The 25,564-nt window shown below is 46.5% G+C and overlaps 1 protein-coding gene across 2 annotated transcripts in view; it reads right to left on the bottom strand.

Annotated features, from left to right (window-relative positions):
* Nucleotides 1-25,564, bottom strand: part of LOC126535883 (fat-like cadherin-related tumor suppressor homolog) — a 517,574-nt gene that overhangs the window by 457,046 nt on the left and 34,964 nt on the right. For both annotated transcript variants that reach the window (XM_055073317.2, XM_050182731.3), the window contains exon 6: nt 21,347-21,481. In XM_055073317.2, coding sequence (XP_054929292.1) covers nt 21,347-21,481 — 135 coding nt within the window. The remainder of the gene's footprint in view (nt 1-21,346; nt 21,482-25,564) is intronic.

Raw genomic sequence — 25,564 nt, 5'->3', positions numbered from 1 at the left:
GCGCATGGAGGAAGCTATGACAGCTAGGCTCGAAGTGCGTACGACGCAGCCATTTTGAAATGCCGATGGCGATATCGTAATGCAGATTTCGGGTCGTACTCCATTCTAATGCGCATGCACTTTCTGGACCCATTTTATCGGAAAAAAAGTGCGCATTAGATTCGAGTAAACACAGTACTTATTAGCATCAAACTAAGAAAGTGCATTCTTGAGTTCAACAAGTGATTATGAGGTTCATTCAGCATTCATAGCGCTGAATAATAATAAAGCGAGAGACACTGACGGGCTTCGAATTCAACCAATTAGGTTGGTTGTGGAAAATATATCCGTCCTGACACATATCTTAACGTATCATCGGTCTCGGAACATTTCCAGATAATATGAAGCGAGCCAAAGTAGTAGTTTTTTTTTAAATCTAGGGATAAAAACAATTTGTGTAATTACCGACCAATTTCAGTGCTACCTGCATTTTTGAAAGGGTTTTAAAAATTTTTAAGCGCATCAATTCTTTTTGTGAGAAACACTTGTTAATATCACCTTCTCAGTATGGTTTCAGGAAGGGACTGTCCACAGAATTAGCACTACTAAAGCAAAAAGAAATGATCATTAGGCCTTTTGAAGACAAACAACTCATTTATAGGCACTTTTGTTGACTTTTCAAAAGCTTTTGATTCATTGTCAGCTGACATTACTATCAAAATCGGAGCGTTGCGGATTTCGTGGCTTGGCCTTAAATTTTATGATGTCATACATAACAAATAGAAAGCAAAATGTGGCAATAAACAAAGAATTCTCAGCAACAGAAACTGTGAAAGCAGGTGTTCCTCAGGGCAGTGTGTTAGAATCCTTCTTATTTAATCTTTATATTAATGACATTGTAAACATATTGGAACAGGCTTATTCATCATCTATGCAGACTACACAAGTATATTTTAATATTCTGATAGCCTTGATATTGTTTCCCTTAATGCAAACATAGTTCTCGATAAATTAAATAACTGGAGTATAGCAAATGCACTGCAAATAAATACTACAAAGACAAAAGCAATTTTGTTTACACCATACCAAAGACATGTACAGTCGGTTCTAATAAAATAGATTTAGTGTCAGAAACTAAAGTCCTAGACCTAATATTCAACGAGCACTTACTCTGGAATTATCAAATTAATAGTACTCTTTGTAATCTCGCTAAAATAGTTGAGATGCTGTGCAACTGCCGGTACGTATAACCTGAGAGAATGAAGCTCCTGGTGTACAACTCCCTTTCTTCCACCCAAGTAAATTCCTGCTTTTTAATGTGGGGTACAACGTCACACATAAATATAGACAAGATTCACAGATTATAGAAGAAAGCTCTTCGTCAAATTGCAAATGTTTCTTGGGATTCACCATCACATAATCTATTCCTTAGGTACAGCATCTTACTTTGTGAGCAGTTCTACAAGTACCAATTATTGCTCCGTTACAAAATGAGTCTAAACTATAATAACCGTCATTTATGTCCCTGTACAACCTAAAGAGCGCTCCAGAAGAAGTGTACAGTTTCCGGAGTAGGACAACCCGGCTAGAACCTTTCTGTAGGACTAATCATGGCTTTAACAGCATAGAATATCAATTAAGCAGACTTTTGAATTAATTCATTTCTTGATAGAAATGTCTCTGATATGAGGCATAGTGATCTGAGCTTTTACTTTCTATGTAGTTTTTAGTAGTTTTGTTAATACATTTGTTCTGAATTTGTTAAACGTGGTATATCTTTTCTTTCTTTTTTCTTTCTTTTGTACTTCACTATACGTATGTTCTTTGCCTGTTCACATTTTTTGCATTTCCCAAGCAGTGATTTTGCATTCTCACAAGAATCGAAGCTTTTATGATATTATACATGCTGCTATTGACTGTCTGTAAGGGTGCAAGCATCACGTCAAGTTTGTCAACTGACAAAGCTTTTTGTCCCTGTTTCCTGCATTTCTTATCTATGAAGTGCAGAAATAAATTGAATATAATTGAAACCAAGTGCCAAAGTTCGCAGTGGCACACTGCGAACTTCCTGTGTTCTAAGAAAGCAAGAATGCCGAAGTCCAAGGTAAACACAACATTCACTGTCATTTTTTACAAGCGGGTAGTGGTCCTCAAAGAATTTGTACCTCCGGGACAAACCATCAGCACCGTGTTCTAATAAGAAGCCCTCGAGTGCCTTCACATTACTCTCAAACTGAAATAGAGAGTGCTGATTGTTGGAAGCTCCACCACGACAATGCTTCATCTAAAACCGCCTTCATTGTAACCGCCTACCTGTACCCGAGCAGGGGTTGCAACCTTACCGCAGCCTCCGTGCAGCCCCAATGTGGGCCAGGCAGACTTTTTCCTGTTCCCAAAGCTCAAGAGAAGCCTGAAAGGTCACCTTTTCGGTGATGTTCCCGCCATCCAACAAGCTGTCACAGTCTCTCTGAAAGAGGTTACGGCCGCTGACTTCCAGGGAGCCTTTGCAGCATGGGAATCGCGTTGGCAGTGGTGTATCGACACCCAAGATTATCTTGATGAATTTTAATAATATGTACCGACCAGATCAATAAATTCTTTTTGCCAGACCCAGTATCATTACTTTATGGGGAAATCCTACATACTAAACAGTAGAAAAAGCCCTGTGAAAATTTTACACAAAAGCATGGGAATGTTGTCTGTTTCTATAAAACTCCCACTCGGAGAACACTGATGTGTCAAATTACACAAGGCCTACCCCTGCAATGAGGCTTCGCTTTGTGGAAATTGCATGCATCCACTCCTTTGCGATGTCATAGCGCAGCACATTTTGGTATAGATGGCAATGTACTGGTGAATATACTTTTGCATGCAATCGACCACTTTCTCATTCCTTTAAGATCCCAGTAATACCAGTGAGCCTCCTTACTTACAACCAGCAGCATCGGTGTAATGTCAAGCATGTGTAACTCATGAGGTTGCAACAGGATGATTTTCGGTCACAAAACCATCTTTTCCCCTACCCTACCAGCCACAGTGCCATTTTGTAGGTTTGTGTTGCATGCATGCAGATTCCATGAGTGTGAAGCAGTCTGGACGTTAAGACAAAGGTGGGTACTGTACATGAATGGAATCAAGATATAGTTTCGGGCAAAATGAGTTTTCTTTTGGTGGCAAAAAAAAAAAAAGGATTTAGAGGCTCTGGATGACGATGATTTTCACCACCTTAAACAAGACACTTCACTCTCTGCTTTCCTTTGCGTCATTACAGCCGCACAACAAGCATTAATGAATGTTCCAAATTATAGAATAACTAGGGGTGTGCGAATGCTCGAATATTATCGAATTGAATAGGGAATGTTCAAATAGTGCAGTTTGTGAAATGAATACCTACTATACAATTCACACTGAAATCTGCACCGCCACCGATAATTTGAACTCCGCGCCATTGTGGATAGGGCGAGTGCTAGTGCGTGGGAGCACGCTGACGATGCTGGCGTCTCCGCACGGGCTGCGCAGCTTTGCTCTTTCCATCTGCGGCCCTTGGTTTAGGCCCGATAGAAGAGAGACGCGTTTGCACATGGCCAGACATGGCCAACACCTCTGTTGCAGGTCAGTTTTCGCTCTCCGTCAGGACCTTCAAGATCAAAATGCAGAGGCAGCGCTACATGTGTTTTTATTTTATTTTATTTTATTTTACATCTTGCAGGCTATGCTCCTTTCTTAAGGTGTTCTGCCGACAAGTGCCACCATGTAATACTTAAAACATGGCAGCCATAACGTTTATCAGCAGTCGCAGTACCACAAAGCATAGCCTTTGAGATTTTTGGCTATTACTCAAAGGAAAGCGTCGCTGGGATATGTGTTTAGACGCCACCTATGCTTATAGTGGAACTCAGCAGCGTGCAGCCAGTGCCACTTCGGAAGTACAACGGAACCCAACGTAGCAGCAGGTTGTGGTGCATTTTGCAATTGCATTTTAGAGAGCAACTTTTGTTCCTACGGCGAGTGTCAGTGGCAAAAAGGCACATTTACAGTCCAACATTTTCGACACACGTCGCTTGCAGCCGGTCACACTATGCCGCTTGCACTGCGCCAGCCTAAGTGCTGTCCCCTCTAGACTTTGACGCACGTGCCATACCTGAATGCTGCTCTCTTCGAAGCATGCGCAGAACGATCCCCCACACCAACGTGCCACTTTCAACGGTTGTCTACAACCGTAAGCGAAGAGGCAGGGGCACCTTTTTTCTCCACGCCATGCATTGTGGGACGGCGCAACGAACGCACGTATGGAGGCAGAGCCATCTCGATGTCAGGCATTTCGGACTGCATTGAGTGCGTACATTGGCTGCGCCAGCGTTTCGAACTATAGACGTTGTTCTCACCAATGTGACATAGCATTCGTGTGTGCGCACATGCACTCACATTGCTTCGGACTATGTACCGTATTTACACACTTGTAAGTTGACCAACTTTTTTAAATTTCAAAGTCTGAAGTTGGGGTGTCGACCTACAATCGAAACCAAAACATGGCCCCACCAAGAAAGCGAGACCAACGGGAGCTACAACGTAGTTACAATTTTATGTTTGCTCTATGGCCCTACCTGTATCTTTTCGCTATCCCGCGTGTTTGTTCGCTTTCGGAAGGGTTTTTCAACATTTTTGAGAGTTTTACAGTGCATGCCACACTCATGGGGGGGATGTCAATAGTTGATGGAAGTGCCCTGCCAGTGAAGTGCAACATGGTCATGAAACAAGCCCGGACCTTCGCCTTAATTTTAAGGCCCTGCTCCGCCGTGAGTACAACGAGTGGCTGGCGGCAGAAGACTGCAAAATTACGCCAACCGGACCTGTCAAAAGAGCCTCTCGGACGGCTGAGTGTGGTTGGGTGCGTTCGGCGTGGGCTGCTGTTCCACAAGATGTCCTGGTGCGGTCGTTTGCCGAATGTGAAATTTCACTGGACCATGACGCGCTGTGGTACCGCTGCAACGATGACGATGGCAGCACTAGTGAAGACGAGTAGTGCAGTGACCATGTCAGCTACTAATAAATTTTTGTTATCGAATGCGCCCTTGGGTATGCTCTCTATGTTTTTTTGTTTTTGTTTTTTTTCTGTCACGTGATATGGGGGGGTCGACTTACATTCGAGTCGACTTACAATCATGTAAATACGGTACGTGCCTTAACCGAGCAATCTTTTTTTCCACCTTTCATTAGTGCTAATTTTGTATAATTAAAATTTTTGTGGCATCCCCGTAGAATATGAATTAACAAGCTTTTACTGTGTCTTGAAATGTCGAGAGGTGCAGCTCACTTTCTTTCCTGACGCACGGTGCTGCTCAATGACTTCGATCTTCCTGGCGACAGTGTAGGAGTGCATCGTGCAGCTAGCGGATTAAATGAGAAAACAGCAGCTGCATGCATGCTTCATTAAGATGTGTCTCCCAAAAGCCCTGCAACCACTGGTTTTTCTTTCAAGGACTGTTTATTGTCACTCTGCATTACCTTCACCCCCATTGGTCTTTTTCTTTTCACTGCAAGGAAGCCAATATCCCCATCATTTCCCTTAGGGATCTTGTAGTGACCACAGTGGAGTGAATATTTCAGCTGATGCTAGCACTTTGGAGGGGGTAGGCGCTTAACATATAATTTTCAGAATTCCAAAGTTTTGGAAATGTTAATACTGGGCACTTATGCGAAACTGGGCGCTTCCGCGGTATTTTACGGTAGTTTCAGAGGGAAAAAAAACGGACTTGATCTTATTTTACAGAAATTCTACTGATAAGAAAATAATTTCCAGGTACTCATATATGAGAATGAGCTGTAATCAGTGCTGGCACACTAATTTGGTGTTACCTTTAATTAGGAGTTTGCCGTACTGTATATTTCGATTTCTAAGTGTCTAAGTTACTTGTAGCTTGTAACATTCTTGTTGTGCAACACTTGGGGACTCCCGAGCACACACAGCACCGTACTTTCTAAACCAAAATTTGTAAGCATTGCTGCGTAGACTCGTGTAAGGGTCGCACTTTTTTTTTCCAGAATTTTGACGAGGTACAGCCCTTACGCAGCACTAAATCTTTTGGTCAAAATGGTGCCGGCACAGCCGGCATCTACTACACACCCCGAATCCACAACTGTAACATTACATAAAAAGTCAACGCGCAGCTTTCGCCATGTAACAGGGGCATGCAGAAGTGCGCAGTGCCCCAAAATTCACCGATTCGCTTGCGCGGCATCGGGATGCCGAACACGATTGCGTTTCCAATGGACTTCTTTTTTCCCATTTTTGGCTGCCAAGTTGGGGGCGCAGCCCACTTTGGGGGTGCAGAACAATTTTGTGAATATTTATTAAATATTCTATGTTCAATTCGATATTTGGCTTTGATTTCTTTATTATTGATTCGATTCTATATTTGATTCGAAGTCTATTTATTCGGTATTCACAGCCCCGAAGAATAACACAGCAATGACATCACAGCCAGTGCTATTGCTGCTGAACATGCAAGCATGGCTGATACAGAAGAGAAGCACACAATCCCTAAGCTTGCATTAGCATTCATATCTTGCTATTGTTATGTGGTTGAAGTCGGTGTGCTCTTGTATTTGAATAATGTTGACAAAATAGCGAGTGAAACGTTGAACAGTTCGTTTTTTGTGTTCATAGTTGTCCCATCCTTCAAGCTGTTTTGATTCCAACGAATAATGCAGGAAAAGAAATGGTTAGGTAGATATGACCCCATGTTACCATGCCTGCAAAGACCTTTGAGTACACCGCTAACCCCGCTTCCCACTTTCATCACAGGAGCAAGAAAAATGGCCGACAATAAGAAGAAAGATGACAGGCAGATGCGTGACCTTAACCTTGCCAGTCTACTATCATCAAAGCACGTGTAAGTTTACAGCCACCCACAGGAAGCTGTCTGAGCCCTCTCATAAATTTGCTTTCACTACCCTTTTGTGGTTAAAAGGCAACTCCGGGGATTTTTCTATGTCCACTGGCTTTAATAAAATTTTCAATATACGTTCGCATTCACACTCAGATTATTTGTGCCAAATGATATGAGTGCAAGTCATTTAGTTCTCCTGAAAATGAATTTTATAGATTGGTTGTGTGTTCCCAACTCATGCCCAAGAATGTATTACTTTTTACTGGCCACCCTGTGTTTCTGACATCACAGACTAAAATGCCATTTCGCCCAGAAACGGCGAAGCTGGCTCCTTTTTCTACGATACAACAGCCGACAATCATCATTTTGACAGACATCACAACCAGTCTGTCTCATCCTCTTGCCTCACCACAATGCATTCAGCTTGAGGACATCAGTTGCCTCGCACGACAGCGGCAGGTCAAAAGCAAATGGCGATCCTTAGCATTCATATAGTCGCTTATATCGTCGCTGAAATGGCTACTGTCTGGTTGAAAGAGCTGGAAAAGCTCCCTGTGTCGTCAGAAGATATCATCAGCATCGAAGTATTGGCATTACCACCATGTGTATTGCATGTTCAGCATGCATTCTGCGCGTTCACATTACGGTAGTGTAGGATTTGTTCTGACCGACTCATTGTGATGTCACACAAAGCAGCTACCCGTTTCGGTGCCTCGTTTATTGATTGTTTAAAATTACTGATGAGATTCTAAGGAAATTTACCTACCTTAGCAGTGACAGGACTGTCAATGCCATTCTATAGCGACAATATCCTAATACAGTAAAACCTCATTCATTCGGATTTCACGGGACCGAAAAAATGGCTGAATTAACCTAATGTTGAAATTATCAAAGATATCAAGAAACTAAGCAAATGTTTACTGAAGCATAACTGCGAGTCGGCCTAGTTGGAACAGATTCATATTAAAACTTTTTGTGCGCAAACAAACAGGGACGAAGAAAAGGGTTAAGGGAGCACTTGTCTAGTCTGAAAGGTCGCCCTAGTACGCATTTGGCGTACTAGGGCGACCATGCATTGCCAAGAACATGATTGCTCCCCTTGTCTTACTAGCACAGACATTTTGTATAGGCATAGAAATCAAACCGCTAGGGAAATCGTGGAAGCACATTGGATTAAAAAACAACAAGAAAAATGCATCAGCCATCCTTCTGTTTCATTGTTAGATAAAGAAAATTTGCTTCTATCATCACATCTTTAACGCATTTCATTGTAAGTGGTTGTTTTATGCACCTTGCTGATTTTAGCATGACCGGGTGGCTTTTGTCCATGTCTTTTTATCACAAGTGTTATATGTAATATTGACGTTGCTCTTTTGAATTGATCACGCAGATCTGCGGGTATCATATGCGCTATAGGCGTGCTCTGTTGACTAAATCGCACAGATCTGTTGGTATTTAAGCAGGTAGTTCTTCAAAAAAAAAAACCAGTTGTTAGAAAGCGCTCGTCCTTGTGTTGCCCCTATTCTTCGTCCCTGTTTGTTTGCGCACAAAAAGTTTTAATATGGAAATGTTTACTACTTTAAAATGCTTTTATTTACTGAATGAATGAACAAATCTTCTTTCTATTTTGCATAAAAGCAGTGCGGAAGCTGAAATTCTCGTCATCTCATGAATGATTAGCGCTCGCAGCGATGAAGGCCTCGCGACTTCCTTTGCAGTGCACATCTTCATCTGAGACACACCTTTGACTACCGCATGCACATCCCAATTACTTTTTTCGTCAGGTCGGCGCCCATCGCAATGTAGACGGTGCTCTTCATTCTTGACAACCTTGCATTGAGTAAAAACGAAACTACTGTTTGCCGCAACCACGGCTGCTGTCAATGCAATCATGGACAGTGACCTTTCAGCTCTGAAGGCGAGCAGCTGACACACGCACTGAACAAAATGCAACTACCGTATTTACTCGCATAATGATCGCACTCGCGTAATGATCGTATCCCCGAATTTTGTTGTCAAAATTCGATTTTTTAAATTTCCTGTGTAATGATCGCACCTCGAACTTACTGCGGCAATATGTCGTGAGCCAAGTCTAGCCAATATTGATCACGCTTACCATCTGTCGAATGCTACGCAAACAACTTTTCAAGACAAACCAAGCGGTCTGCACGCACCAAGCATTCTTAAGTAGATGCCTCATTTCATTACTTTAATCACTTTCCGCACCTCCATGACTAAAGAAAAGCTGCAACCAAACTTGCCTTTATTATGTGTAGGCTTTATAATGGTTGTGGTAACAACAACAAAAAAGGCGCCTTTCGATTCTTCTCATCTGCACTCGTGGGCACGCAACAATCGCGAGTGGCAACGATAGTAGCCACGTTTACACTGATATGTTAAAGGTGTACCCTATTCATACGCCGACACTTGTAACACAGCTAAGATATTCACCCACCCATAGCGGAAACGTGCCGTATTAGGATAGAAGTGAAGACAGATGCCGCAGTTTCCGCAGCATGCTGGCCATGTGTTTCTATGTCGCTGGCAGCTAAGCGCGTCCATCTGTTTCTGTCCCCTCAAGTGGACATGGCTACATTATCGCCGCAAGCTTGCCGATATTAACAATATTATTCAATACTGATACGGAAGAAACTGTTTCAATGCACGTACTGTACTCACGAGAAGAAAAAAAAAAATCGCGTTCGGCACGTTCGGCTTGCTCCGTCGGCCGCCATTTTTGTTTTGGTGTCCCGCAGCAAACGCAGGACGAAAAAAATTTGTTTTTCTTTTCGCGAGAAATTTAACCCGCGTAATGATCGCACCCCTGATTTTATGTCAATTTTTCTGGCAAAAAAGTGCTATCATTATGTGAGTAAATACGATACTCTTTGCCGCAACAGCGGCCGCTGTCGACGCAGTTATGGACGGCGACCTTGCGGCTCTGAAGGCTAGCGGCTGACACGCGCCAAGTCAAATCAACACAAGTTTGCCGCAACCACGGCCACTGCCTACATGATCCTGGACGGCGACCTTGCGGCTCTGATGGCAAGCGACTGACACACGCACCGAGGCAAAACAAAACTACTGTTTGCCGCAACCACGGCCGCTGCCCACGTGATCCTGGACGGCGACCTTGTGGCTCTGAAGGCGAGCGGCTGACACGCGCACTGAGCAAAACGCAACTACTCTGCCGCAACAGCGGCCGCTGTCGACACAATCATGGACGGCGACCTTGCGGCTCTAAAGGCAAGCGAATGACACACGCTTCGAGTCAAAACGAAACTGTTTGCCGCAACCACGGCCGCTGCTTACGTGATCCTGGATGGTGACCTCGCAGCTCTGAAGGCGAGCGGCTGACACACGCACTGAGCAAAACGCAACTACCCTGCCGCAACAGCGGCCGCTGTCGATACAATCATGGACGGCGACCTTGCGGCTCTGAAGGCAGACGGCTGACACATGCACCAAGTCAAAACGAAACTACTGTTTGCCACAACTGCGGCCTCTGCGTACGCGATCCTGGACGGCGACCTTTCAGCTCTGAAGGCAAGCGGCTCACACACGCACTGAGAAAAACGCAACTATTCTTTGCCGCAACAGCGGCCACTGTCGATGCAATCATGGACGGCGACCTTGCGGCTTTGAAGGCGAGCGGCTGACACACGCACTGAGACAAATTGAAACTACTGTTTGCCGCAACCGCGGCCGCTGGTCTCTGAAGGCGAGCGGCTGACACACCCACTGAGCAAAACGCAATTACCTTTGCCGCAACAGCGACCACTGTCGACGCGGCCAAGGACGGCGACCTTGCGGCTCTGAAGGCAAGCGGTGTGACGCCCAACGTGGGGCCAGAGGTATGACAGGTAGAGTCTGTTTGTGTGAGTGACTGTCAGCACATGAACAAACCATGGCAGCATACGGGGCTGACTTACAGCCGTTGCATATGCTTTCACTGGTGGCTATCGACAGGCAACAATTCGAAGCGGCGGTAACTGCTACCGCACAGTCAAACCCTGAGGCGAACGTTAGTCCTGGGAATTTGATGAGCTTCGTACAGGGTAGCGCTACATATGAGGCGCTCTCTAGCAGGACGTACCCTTGAAGACGTGAAGCACATTACGCCAAACCCTTCGCCAGAGTTTGCGGAGAGAATGGAGCCACAGCAGCACACTTGTTCAATGCGTCCCGCTCCTGTGCCAGACATTACTGGCCAGGGCGAGCCTCAGCAGGCGCTGTTGCACAATGCAATGTGCCTGATGGAAAGGTTGACAGGTGTCCTGCAGAACACTCTGCTGACATCTCCACATCTGCTGGACTGAGAGTGAGGGTGGACTTGCCCACCTACAGTGGGTACCATGATTCAGTCAGCGTCAACGAATACTTCGACCGCATGCTGACTTACCAGCAGGCAACAGGGCAGTCCGATGGCGAGATACTGCAATGCGTATTATCAGTGTCGCTGACTGATCACGCTGCCCACTGGTTCTGGCTTACTGGCTACCGGTCGTGCTCGCTGACCGAGTTCCGAGCGACCTTATGCGAGGACCTTATGCCCGTAGATTACCAGCGTCATCTGCAATGCGAGTTGGAGCTACGCACTAAGCATTCGGACGAATCCTTGCTCAAGTACATAAGGGCGACGGACGAGCTTTATCGTGCCGGTGACCCCTCTGCTCCAAATTGCGATAAGGTGGAGAAGGTCACGCGACAAGCTCATCCCACCTTCGCAGCCTACTTGAGAGGCGGCAAGTTCAAGGATATGGATGAGCTGGCCTCGGAGGCAAAGCGTATACAGGCGGACATACTCGCCTTGCGCTCATACCGACCTCTACCCTCACCGTCGCATGCACTTGAGCTGCGATGCACTTGGAACGGGGACACTTTTCGCACTCGTGCCTGGGGAGATGGTGCGGTTGCTTTCAGTGACGGGCCCCTGAGGAGTGGTTGGGAGTTATCTGACCGGGCTCTCGACCCGTACACTTACGCCATGCTTGCAGCATGTGCTACCGATGGCCAAGGTGTGCAGAATCGTGGTCAACATGCCGACCCGAGGATGCCACAGCAGAGCGTGCCTGTAAGGGAGCAGTCGATAGGGAGGAACAATGGTCAACCGGCGCGTGGTACTGAACGCTAAGCCCGACAAAGGCCGACTATCCTCTGCTATCGGTGCAACCAGCCGGGGCACTACCCCCGGGATTGTAGACAGCCTGCAAACCAAGAGCATGCGCTATCGGGAAGCGAGCTGGGCCGCCGGTGAGCAACGCTGGTGGCGGTTACAGCAGCGCGAAGTGAGACATATGAACTCCTTGCCCTGTTGGCTTGTCGTTTCGGACCAACCAACGACACGCCAGTGCTGCTCATAGAGGTTGCCCGGCGCAGGTTTTTTTCGCTGTTAGACATGGGAGCAAACGCTTCAATCTTTGGCGACGAGGTGTGTGAACATCTCCGTTGGAACGGCATCCGACAGAGAGAGTAACATGACTTTCCTACTCGCCAGCGGCACGGCGCACGTGAGCGGTGCTGCTAGGCTTGTGGTGCGGTCGGAGAAACGGGTAAGGCGACAACGCCTCGCTCACCTTCCCGGCCTGTCGGTTCCTAAAATTCTTGGTAGAGACGTCCTCACCAAGACGGGCATTGTTATTGACGTCTGCAATGGAGGATATAGGGAGCAAGCATGTGGCACCCTGAAACTTTTCGTTACATTTCGAAAAGCATAAGAGACAACTTCACTCGATGATGCTTCATGCGCAGACTGATTCAACAAGTGCCCGAAAAGGCCCCTTAGAACGGCTGCGGCCGGGTCGACATGCCGTCCGGCCAGCCGCGCTATGAGAAAAAGGTGCGGAGGGGAACTGCTCCCCTCCCGCACGGCCCATAACCCCTGCTGCGGTGGCACAGTGTACCGCAGTGCTGCTGAACGACTCAAGCAATTTGTCGGGAGAAGGAAAGGCTAACCTCTCATCACTTCTGAATGAATATGACGCCGTTTTCACAGAGCACCCTGGTTGCACTACGCTATACAGGCACAAAATTGAGACAGGTGACACCTCTCCATGGAAGTGCAATCCTAGGCCGGTGAGTTTGGCTAAGAGGAAATCACTAGACAGCGCTCTGGACGAACTGCTCGATAAAGGCGTTGTTAAAAGGTCAGACAGCCCATAGCGTTTTCCTGTGTTGGTTCCTAAAAAGGATGAGATGACCCGCCTTTGTGTTGACTATCACCGCCTGAACGAGGTGACACGCAAGGACGCATATCTGCTTCCTAGCATTCCCTCGATCGTGTCCAACGTTGGCAGAGTGAAGTACTTCACTACGCTCGACGCAAGCAGAGGACACTTTCAGGTCGAGGTAGATACCTGTGACAAAGAGAAGACTGCCTTCACTTGTCACAGAGGCCTTTTTCAGTTTACCAGAATGCCCTTTCGACTGGTCGGTGCGCCTGCGACCTATCAGCGCCTAACGGATTGTGTCTTGGATGACACAAGGTGGCACTACGCTCTTGCTTACCTAGACGATGTTGTGGTATACTTGCGTACCTTTGATGAGCCCTTAAGCCATCCCAGGGACCTGTTGGAGCGTCTGAGGTATGCGGGGATAACGCTAAACTCGACCAAGACCCAGATAGCAGCAGCCCAAGTAACGCTACTGGGGTTTACTCTGGATAGCGGACGCCTTCTGCTGTGTGATGACAAGGTTCAGGCATTATTGAACTACCCGTCACCGGCAGACAGGCGAACAGACGCTTTTTAGGGCTGGTGAATTTTGTGGGAGCACCCGCTTACATTTCCTCCCGCTTACTCGCGTCTTGCCGTTCGCACATGGCCGATGCGTTGAGCCAGCGTAGAAAAGGGAGAGAGGCACTACACGCCCTCCCTCTCTCCCTCGCTCTCGTGAGGCGCGTACCCCTCTCTCCCTCCACCCAGCTCGCGGGAAAAGAAACATATCCAGCGGGCAAGGAGGACCTTCCCTCGAAAAAGGTAAAAAGGCATAAAAGCGCGCCACCGAGGGAGACTCTCTCTCTTGAACGCTGAACACCTGCACCGCCGGGACGAGATCACCTGCTGCAACCCGTGAGTGACCTTGTTTGCCTGACCCACCCAGGACAATAAGGCAAGTCTATTTATTACTATTACTGAGAGGACGTCCCTCTGCGAGTGTTCGTTATTGCTGGTAGCAATAAACATTATGAAAGTTGACACCGCTGGTTGCCTTATTCGTTCGAACACGACGTAGCCGCAATTCCCGCGCTACGGGTTGGGGAGTAACACAAAGCGACTGCGTGGGGCTAGATCCGGAGCTCACCTTCAGCCCTAGCCGCACGCAGAGTGGAACCCCCACATTTGGCGCTACCAACGTGGATCGAATTTGGCAACACAGAGAGTCTTCTGGTGTGTGTTGGCGCTAGGACTACCTATGTTTTAGCAAACAATGGTGGCTGGCTTGTTTGACCTCTCAGATTTGTTCAAGTTGTCAGATGTACCGACGCAAAGTCAGCAACCTATTGCTAACGCGGCGCATTGCAAACCGGCAGCTTGGGTTTTGAGTGTTTCACGCGGAACAGTCAGGATTGCACAAATGCCACATGGACGGAGGTTAACCCTGATACGAGGCGTACCACGTTGGACCCCTTGCCGCTTCACGATGGGGACACAGGCACACAGGCCACCAAATAGCTCGACCCAGGCAGCGGAGGCATCCGGCCTTCTGGGCAAGAGTTTGCCGTCGAGCGAGGCAATGTTTGGAATGCGTTGCAAATCATACGGAGCTTAGCCGGCGCCCTGCAAGACACAATGCAGGCCTCGTCGCAGAGCGAGCGACCACAGATTAGGGTAGAAATGCCTGCCTACAGTGGGTACCACGATCGTACGATTGCAAGTGAGTACTTCGACCGTCTGCTGTATTACCAGCAAGCAACCGGGCTTTCAGACACCGAACTCGACACGCACATGATCCCAGTTTCACTGACTGACCCGGCAGCTCGATGGTTATGACTGACTGGACACCAATGCCGCACGGTAGAAGAGTTTCGCGCGAACATCCACAGGGAATTTCTTCCGGCCAACTACAAGTGGCGTTTGACGAGAAAGCTGGAGCTTTGTACCCAGCATCCGGACGGGTCCCTGCTGGAATATGTTCGTGCGATGGATGAAATTTATCATCTCGCGAACCCTCTTGCCACCGATGCAGAGAAGGTTGAGCGCGTCACACGGCAGGCGCACCCCACTTTCGTGGCCTACTTCAGAGGATGTAGGTTTAGAGACCTAGACGAACTCGCCGCCGAGATGAAGCGCATCCAGGGGGACTTCCTTGCGGCGCAAGCATACTGTCCGCCTCCACCTGCAGCGCTGTCACTCGAGCCTCGCTGCGCGTGGAACGGCGGCGCGATCACTTCCCACTCGTCTAGAGTCGATGCATCGGCATTGTTCGCGGAGGAGCACGTCCAGCGTAGTTGGGAATTATCAGACCGAGCTTTGCACCCCTACGCCTACATGCTGAGAACAGCACAGACTAATGCCGCACTCAGCGCACCGTGACAGGAACGTGAGGCCGATGAGAGACCGGAGGAGCAGCACACATCTAATGCAGTTCAAGGAAGCTACGGCGGGCCGGAGTGGAGCGACGGGCGCCCAGGCCACTAAGGCATTGGCGGCCGTTGCTGCCAATGCAGCCGACCAGGGCACATTGCCCGGGACTGCAGCCACACGCCGGGCCGAGGCAAAGCGCGTGGCTTGGGAAACGGGCGAGGCCGCCAGTGATCCACCGTGGGTCCCATGTGGCGATGTCAAGCACAACTGGTGATATCGGGTTACTTGCGCCTTTGGCTTGTCGCATAGGGGGTCCCGCGGACTCGCAGGTGCCGTTCATCGAGCTAGCGATAGCCCGAAAGAAATTCGCTGCATTATTGAATACCGGAGCAAGCGCTTCATGATTTGGTAGAGGTGTTGCATCATCTTCGCGAGAACAATATCCACTTGAGAAATAATGACACCACCTTCCGACTTGCTTCCGGCACAGCACAATCGAGCAGTGCAGCTAGGTTAGTGATCCGTTGGGAGAAACACATCAGGCGACAACGCCTCGTACATCTCCCTGGTCTATCAGTGCCTGTTATTTTGGGTCGAGACTTTCTCGTCAAGTTGGGCATTGTAATAGACATCGGCAAAGGAGGTTACAGAGAGAATGGAAGGGGTGCTTTAAAGCTTTTCGCAAAAGCGCCCATGGCAGCGGAGACACGCCAGTCTCCAGGCGCGGTGCGAGCGGGCCACAGCTAAGCAAGCGAACAGTAATTGGTGAAGGCGAGGAGAGAGACGCGGTGGCAGAACAGTGCGCCATAGTTCTGCGAGGGGTAGCGCACCCGTTTTTGTCAGAGGTCAACAATATGCTAGAGCAAGTAAGGGCACAACTGTCGTCGCTGTTGTACGAATACGACGCGATTTTCACTGACCGTCCAGGCCGCACTACGCTAGTCAGGCACAGGATAGACACAGGTGACGTTGCACCATGGAAATGTAATCCTCGGCTGATTAGCTTGACTAAGCTGAAGCACTTGACAGCGCCTTAGACGAACTCATCGACGCAGGCGTTGTGGAAAGGTCGAACAGCCCATGGGGCTTACCAGTAGTTCTAGACCCTAAGAAGGACGATACCTATCGCTTTTGCGTAGACTACCTCAGGCTGAATGAGGTTATGAAGAAGGATGCGTACCCTCTACGCTCCATTTCCTCTTTAGTGTCTAACCTAGACGGCACGAAGTACTTTACAACGCTCGATGCTAGTCACGAATACTTTCAGGTCGAAATGGACGAGCGTGGCAAACAGAAAATGGCTTTCACTTGTCACCGGGGGCTCTTTCAATTTAAGAGAATGTCTTTTGGTTTGGTCAGAGTTTCCGCTACTTATCAGAGGTTGATGGACCAAGTGCTAGGCGATGCGAAGTGACAACATGCTCTCACATATCTGGACGACATAGTGGTTTATTCAAAAACATTCGAGGAGCACTTGCGCCACTTGAGAGACGTCCTAGATAGGCTGAGGTCCGCGGGTATCACACTGAACCCGAACAAAGCTCAGATAGCTGCGAGCAGAATAGCGCTGTTGGGATTCATGCTGGACAACGGCCGCATCCTGCCGAGTGAGGATAAGCTCGAGGCTATACTGAGGTACCCGTCGCCGAAAGATATCGGTGAACTAAGACGCTTTTTGGGATTGGTGAACTTTTATCGCCAATTCATTCCAGGCTGCATGGCAGTGCAAGCGCCTTTGATGAAGCTCTTGAGGAAAGACGAACGGTGGACTTGGGGTCAAGAGCAGGAGGCGGCACTGCGTGGCCTCATGAAGGTGCTCGCAGACACAGCCGAATTGCAGCTGCCTGATTTGAATAGGGAGTTTGTGATTCAAACAGACGCAAGCGACCTAGGCTTAGGCGTAGTTATGAAGGCACATGGCCGATGCGGTGCTATGCGTGGCAGTAAACACGAGAATAAATAAAGGCTTTAAAAGCACACATAGACACAGAGCGTTTTGGCGTTGTCTCTCATGTATCATCATAGAGTTTCCCACAATACAGTTGAACCCTGCTATATCGAACTCGCAAAAAAACGCCTACCAGTTCAATAGAGACCATAGTTCGATATAAGCCTGCTGAATAATTGGATGTCATAAAAGCACATACATTTATGATATCACTTTATTGATGAAACTAGCTTAGTTTCGCATGAAATAGTCCTGCATTTCTTTCTGCTCGGGCAATTTCGCTGCCTGCGACGCATGCATTTCTCCAAGTTGTCTAAGGAGTCAGGAGCAGCTGAGGCCGCAACCTTCCGCATTCGCGCAGAAGCACTGCGCTAGTGCGAGCGCACCTATCACTTCGGAGGATGTAGGCAAAGGACCGTCGTTGCTTTCCTCATTGTGCCCACTTTCACTTGTGCTCGGTACGACATCAGCAATGCAGTCTTCGTTTTCGGGCTCTCCCGTGGTCGCCACACCATCATTTGCACTCACAAACTCGTCCACTGTTGATTCCTCAATAGCTTCCGGAAATTCTGACAGCTCGCTCCATGTTTTGGCAACACCGGCAACGGCTGCGTCGCATTCATCAGAATTCACAGTCATCACTGAGCACGCGGAAGCCGGCACGACTGAAGTAATTTCGAATGAACCACCCGTACACAGCCGTGCATACGCATCGGGCGCCACGGGCACCAGGGCGAGAGAGTGGCCGCTTTAGCCCTAATTTTCCCCTTATTCTTCAAAATTGTCCTGAGACTGTTCCTCGGAATCATTCACGCTGCGGGGACACATCAGACTTCTCACTGCGTTCGACCCGATTTATGATTCCGAGCTTCACGACAAAAGGCAAATTCCGCCGCTTCATCACAGCAACACTGCGGGAGAAGGCCCACAAGGCACGCACACAATGGACCAGAAAAGCACCGAGACAACTCGCACTTTCGCCATTTTGCACGACGAGGGCACAAGAACCCCTGATTGACTGTCTGAGCAAGCGCTGCGGGCAGGCCAGGATCATTTTTTGCAGGGGGGTGTCGACGGCTCGTCCAAAGCAGCGCAGTCATGGTAGGGAGAGCGGTTGGATGGAGCCGCGCCATCAGGTTTCCCCGCAACCGGGAGGGAAAGCCAACTTCTGGGGGCACTTTTCCGCCACTCGATTTTCTATATATCGGGAGTCGCTGCTATTTTTGTTCGATGTAAACGTAATTTTTGCTATACATACTAATTGTAACTATACCGTGTCCAGAAATTGTTCGATATATAGAACAATCCGATGTAAACGGGTTCGATATAGTCGGGTTCAACTGTATACTAGAGGGAACTCTGGCGCTGTAGTTGTTGATCCACCATGGAAATGATGTGAAGTACATGGATTTGTCTGATCTTCGTGCTTGTGTATTCAGACGTTTTTGTGGCTTTATTATGCTTTACATGCCTTCATTGTCGTAAAGTTGAGAGCAATCTATACTCTTCGAAGTGCAGAAGACGATGCGAACACGCACTATCACTACTAATTGCAACGAGGTGGCCAAATCGAAACGCGCCAAGCGTGTCAAGGCCCTGGCATGCCCGCGATAAATTCATAAGGGCGTTTCACATCGCTTGTCAATGCATGCGTCCGTGATGCAATGGTTTCAATATCAGGGCTCTGTGCTAAAGGTCCTGAGTTCGAATTCTGCCATTGATCAATTTTAATAATGCTTATTTAGTTGTTACACATTACATTGTTGAAATTGACAAGCTTACAGTCAGGAAGCCGTTTGAAGCCAGAAGGACGAAGTTTAGGTTACATGATTCCCATGCTGGTTGAACTGGTCCCATTGCAGCTCTCGTAGACACTAGAGCCAGAGTTCCCTCTAGTAATCATTGGACGAAACTATGCGTATTATAAGTATAATTTTCACTGACGACTATGGCGATGCGAACTCCACTGCTTCATTTCAGTGGACGCTAACGCCATTTTTGCTCTTTTGCGTTGCACATTTATGGCACTCTGCGCTCGCCCAGCTCCAAGAGTTGTCCTAATTAACTGATGTGCAGTCAAATACATCCGAATTAACGAGTTTCATTACATTAAATTGTGCATGCGCCTGCCGAGACCAAAGGATGAGTCCAAATTATCTAATTTTCCAAATTAACGAGGGTCAAATTAACGAGGTTCCACTGTATGGTTAAAAAAAATGTCGGAGTAGCCCTTTAAAGCTGAATTTCAGAAATAAATAGTACATGTGAAAAAATGCAGAAAAAAATGTGACTTCTAAAAAAATAATTGTGCTGCCGCTTCTTGGCTTCTGTCAAAACTGATTTTTCACTTTGCTCTATGGTGTCTGCCTCTGCGGTAGCTTGGGAGTATTCCAGCTTCGCCTATGTCACTGCAGCATGTTCATGCCCACGCTTGCATACTTCAAAACTAACATTCTTGCATATGTCGTTTCCAGTTAAGGGCACTGAAAACTGATTTCTACCTCGATTATTATCACTCAAAGCGCTACTGTGACATTCCTTAGTTTACAAGTAGGCACTCACGAATCAGCGATAGTGCCATGCTTGCATCTCCTTTTGCAAAGCACACAAGGTCGGATAGAATCTTCGCTAGCAATCAAACTTTTATAACTGCAAGTTTCTCGCTCACTCCATTTTTCTGATGGATGGGTACTGCTGAGCTTGCTGGTGGATGCTCACATGCAATGCCTCTTTCAATATGGCAGCGTGTCCCTGGGGCTGTATTATCTAACGACTGATTTATATTCGATCATTACTTTTCATTTATTTTCAAGCATTGTCATTTATTGAGCCTTATCAATTTTCCATTCTTCTGGCACTCACTGGTTCAAACGTAGATCACAGACCATCGCACCACTGTCTTTGCTGAGATGGTACCCTTGGCGCGACACATGACAAATATGGAAAATGAAACAGAATGTTTCAAAATGTGGATCTTAGTCATGTCAAACCTACTCAGAACATAAAAATAAGTTGCATGGACATTATCACATTTCTACAATTTACTATGGTAGTTGGTCCATGTATTTATACAACCATGCATAAAACTACACATATGGAAAAAAATTTTTGCACTTTATTGTCACTTAAATTATTTGCTTGTTTTTTCTTCAACTAAGTCGCCCTGAAGAATTTAAACTGCAATAAAGAAATGTGACTTTGGGCAAATGCATTTTGCGAGAAAATGTGGCCCTCAAAGAGTTGAACTGAAAATGCTGAACCCTACTCATAACCATACAAACTGCCAAGAGGACCTTTCTCAAACAGATGCAACACAGCTGCTAAATTTCAGAACCTAGGTCAATTTTTCAGTTGACAGTGCATGCCATTACATTAACACACTTAACACACAGCTTGGCACAATGCTTTTAAAGGAATATAGAGTGGTGCCATGCCATTCTTAAGAAACAATGAAAAAAAAAAAATGGCCCTGTCTTGATGGCCTTCCCCAATGACCATTGGGAGGTTGATAACGTATCTCACTAATGAAAAGTTCATCCAAGTGGTGCAACTGCAGCGCACAATTTTGAAGCCTTGTCTATTCAAGCATCAGCTGAAGGCCATATTGAACAAAGACATCAATCTAAAGGTTCAAATGCTTATTTTGTTTTGCTGTGCCAGCTGAACCCTGTTTACAGCAAGAGGTGTTTAGGAAGAAATTTGGCTTTTTCCAATTAAAGTAAAAGTGTCCTTGAGGTTGCTAACACATTATTTTTTTTCCACCAATGACTCAAACGTTCAGAACAGTTATAAGTACATTAGGAACATGTTATAACAAGTTCAAAGAAAACATGCATTAGCTTGCCAAATGAAGCTTTTCAGAGGCACTGCCATGAAATTTCTGAAAGTGACTTTTATTAACAAATTTATATTATACTATTTCCTTTATTCCTTAAAACAATGCTTGTTTGCATTTCCTTTTAGACACTACTTGTGGAGCTAGCAAAAGACACAAGGTGCCCCACCATGAGCTCGTGGGTGTCCCCATGGAGCAGCTGCACATGGGCGTGAAGCAGGCCCGTGACAGGGTTGATGGAGAACGGCCCCGGGTTGACTACAGAGTATGTCAGATGCACGTCGTCAGGGTCTACAGCCAGCACCTGCACACACAGGCTCTTGTGAGACACGAGGCCCCATTCTCTGACAAGACTGCGAGGCTTGTCCCTCAAGTGAGCAAGCCCAGCATTGTGATGAGCATTGTGCTTACAAACAATGCTCCTCCTCCTCAACACTGTTAGTGAACTTGTTACTCGGGAGAAAAATAGAGCGCTCTGATTGAGCACCATTGAATCACATCACATTCCCCAACACCATGCTTGGTCACAGTTTACTTGTTTGAGAACTTGTCATAGAAAGCAAGCCCTCTTTAAAGACTGAGCTGTGGGCAAGACCACACAACATAAACTCACCTGAAAGTGCAAAAAAAAAGCTCTGGGCCTGGTTTACTCCCCATTATTTGCAAGCCAGATAGTGTGCTGAAAGACACACTAAAACCACAATGTATCCTCCATGTCTCTCAATCAGTGCATCCCACAGTACAGCAACCACAAAATTTTTCCAGAAGCCCTTAAAAGGTCCTTGAACTAGTACAAGGTCAAAAATGTGTTACATTGTGGCATCTGTGTACAAGTTTACAATAAACACAAGGACACAAGAATTGTGCAGAATGATGCCGTAATAGCACACTTACAGGCGTTTCATTGACAATGTGGCCACAGCTTGTTTCTCCCTCTACTTCGCATGTTTCCCCTTGTCGTGTGCTCCTCTAAATGGCACGTGGACACAAGTGTGTCATTACCATACAAATGTCATGCTCCTATGGTAATTTAGTAACGTGTGCTGCCGGGCTAGTTGGTACATGGATTTTAGAAATGGTTTTAGGTTCAAAAAATAATATCAGACAACAGAATCGAGTGCGCCTGTCCGTGTCTTTTATTCTGTTGTCAGAGTCTTATTTCTTGTGCCTAACGCCATTTCTAAAATGCTATGGTATTGTTAAGTTATGGTAACACCAACCACATCAATTTAATACAACTCCGCACTTTTTCACTACGAGCCGTTGCTGCCGGGCCAGCGTGTGTAGAACTGTGTAGTGAATGATATGTGACTTTTTACATTCCGTTGTTAGAGGCCAGACAAGCCACTGCATAAAGAGAAAGGACAGGCAAATGGAAAAGCAGGCACTACTACCAACCAGCACTTTGCGAGACTTGCATCATGGTACCATATCACCATGTTTCAGAGAGACATGCCACGGCCATTTGCAGGGTGTACATCAGCGGTGCCTCCGAGAAAAACGAAAGCCGACACATCGGGTCAGTGTGGAGAAGGACTTGCACTGCATTTCATAGCGCTTGCCTTTGTAACACCACCTGAAGACCCTTGTTCACATCACAATGCACAAAGGAGACACCACAAAGGCCAGAAAAAAAGCACGGGTTGTTTCTTTAAATTTTTGGTGTCATCGTGGCCCGTAGTGCCACTGCATTCGCTGAAGATGATTGTCATGCCATTTAGCACATGATGCATGTATTTATTTGGAATGTGTAAAAAAGTATCAAAGGTGGTTCAGAGGCTCCTTAGTGTTTGCAAGTTCTCTCCAAGAAAATTGCATGAAATCTGCAAATTTATTTATATTTGACTTCCGTCATTTATTCCCCAACGTCCTCACTCGAAACATATACAGTAGCAGCCAAAAATATGTAATTCTTTGCATCTTCAGTCTTTAACACCAGTATAAACCTAAGATATGTAGACAAACTCTGAATTATAAGATAATGTGCTTGCCCCCCCCCCCCATGAAGATGGCATATACTTTCACAGATACTTATTGCACTGTTTTTTAACTGAAACTATTGCGAAAATCTGAATACATTACAATTTGAAACCTATGAGTGACATGCCCTTATCACAAAAGATATCAGCATAGGACACTATGCTTACAAATTTAGAAAAGCCTTGGCTCATACTTAGTAGAAAAGCCATTTGCTTCGATTACTGCTTGACAGTGACGAGGTGCATATTGCAGGAAACTGTCAATGACCATTTGGGTCATCAATGACCACTTCTGCTGAGGGTGACACAATTTCTGGTCGGCTATGGTTGGGGTTTTCTGCTTCAGGTGGCATTTCCATTCTTCCCAAAGCTGTTCGATAGGGTTCAGATCTGTAGGCTGGCTTAACCAGTCCAGCAAGGTCTTTCTCTCCTTAATCCAACCCTTCACAACGGTAGATGTGTGCTTCCTTTGGGTCACTGTCTTTCTGGAATATACACTGACAGCAAAAAGCTTTTTGTTTCTAAGAAAACAGTGTCTTCTCTAGATCATTCTTTCAACACTTTTTAAGTCACTGCGCCATCACTTCTGTAAAGTAAGCAACATCCATGAGCTCAGAAGGAGCTTCGCACCATCATGCTTCCTCCTGATGAAGAAATTGCGGCCACTGACCAAGTCAAGGTGAAAAAACACACAGAGACGTTTCGGGACCCGTACCGAGTGGAAGGACTCGATCCTTGAAAATTTCTACAGCTCTTAGTTTGAGGTACACACAGCTTGCTAAAAGAACCATCCCGTCGACAGCAAGGGGCGTTTACTGAGGTTGCCCAGGAGAAAAACATGCAGAAGATGCTTCTTCTCACATTATTTCTTTTAAGAACAACGGAGGGTGCTAGGGGGCTGAAACCAACTCAGTGGTGTCAAGAATTGCACGGCCTAGACTGCAGTATATATTTTTTTTTTTTTGCAAGGTCAGTTCATTAGTATAACTTTATTAGCCAATTCCTATTCAAATACTGGTTTCACCAAAAAGGTGACAATGCGAAAGTTGTACATCACATTTAAAAATGGCCGACAGAAGTGTTTGCGACTAAGTACCACTGATGGAGCTTCTTGTAGTTGCCTTTAAAGAAAGCCTGCAGAATATAAAAACAATCACCTGACAGTGCCACTATTTCAGCACTCCTAGACGACCGATCAAGAAACAAAATCCGCTTGTCTCTGCAGCGCTGTATAAGACAGGCTTGGCATTTCCAGTGGCAGCAAGATATGCACCAGCAACTCTTGCTATGAAGATGTGATAGTGAATGAATAGAAGAACATGACAATTGCATTTTTTCTTCCCAATTAAAGATCTCTGCGGTCAAGCTTTACTGAAGCCTAAGCATTATTATTATTATTTTTTTTTTGCCTTGCGTGTTCAGGCTTTATTCCACAAGTGGAGTGAATATGTTTATGCCACGTCACCTTGAAGCGCTACACACCATCACCACCACTCGCTATGTGCACCCAATCGCGACATGGCACGCGAGTGCCTTGAGAAAAGGCGCGCAAACAATGACATTTCCTGATAGGTAATGTGGGGGCGCTGAAATAGTGGCGATATCACACAGTTGTTTTTGTATTTTGTGGGCTTTTTTTTAACTCAGGGCCATCAGGGTTGATATTGCGGTGGTAGAGGATGCCATCGTGCACCATGAGTGGCGAGTGGTGGTACTTAGTTGCAAACACTTAAGTCACCTTTTATACTGGCAGTTTCTTGCTGAACACAATATTTAAAAAGTTATGCAATTAGTTTATACTAATTCGTTGAGTTTGCAAAACTAAAAGAAAAAAATTGCATGATCCTCAACCTCAACACCACTGAGTTCATTTCAGCCCACTAGTACACTCCGTTGTTTCATGAGTGGAATCTACTGACACCTAGGCTGGCCTCCATGGCACAAGACGGGGCCGGAACTGGAGCGGGAACCTGCCCAGGTGCTGTGATGCGCCAACGCAGCTCTCTAGGGGGATGGTCCATTGCCGGTGTTTCACACGCCGTCGTCTAGAGACCGTGGCTGGAGGTTATCACAAGGCCACATCACCCCCACTGGCCTGCCACTCGTCCTCTTCTTTCTTTTTGCTGTCTCGAGGACCACTCTGCTTCTTTTTCTCACTCTTTGTTATCCTTATGATTGTTATGATTGGGAAAGATCGCTGAAGTAATGTTGAAGCGCTTGTTTTTGCGCCTGTGTCTTTTGCACCTGTTTCTTGCGCCTATTTTTTGCGCTTGTGTGAAGCGCTTGTGTGAAGAATTTTTTTAGTGCAATTCCCCATTTTTGTATTTATTTTGTTTTGTGAACTTACTTGTGTACCACGCTGCTAAGATCTTGTTTAACATCGCAGTATTTATAAATAAATAAATAAA

The sequence above is a fragment of the Dermacentor andersoni genome, chromosome 4, assembly GCF_023375885.2.
Source record: "Dermacentor andersoni chromosome 4, qqDerAnde1_hic_scaffold, whole genome shotgun sequence".
Taxonomy (NCBI): Eukaryota; Metazoa; Arthropoda; class Arachnida; order Ixodida; family Ixodidae; genus Dermacentor; species Dermacentor andersoni.
Note: the sequence above shows the minus strand (reverse complement) of the source record. Positions and strands in the feature narration are given on the sequence as shown.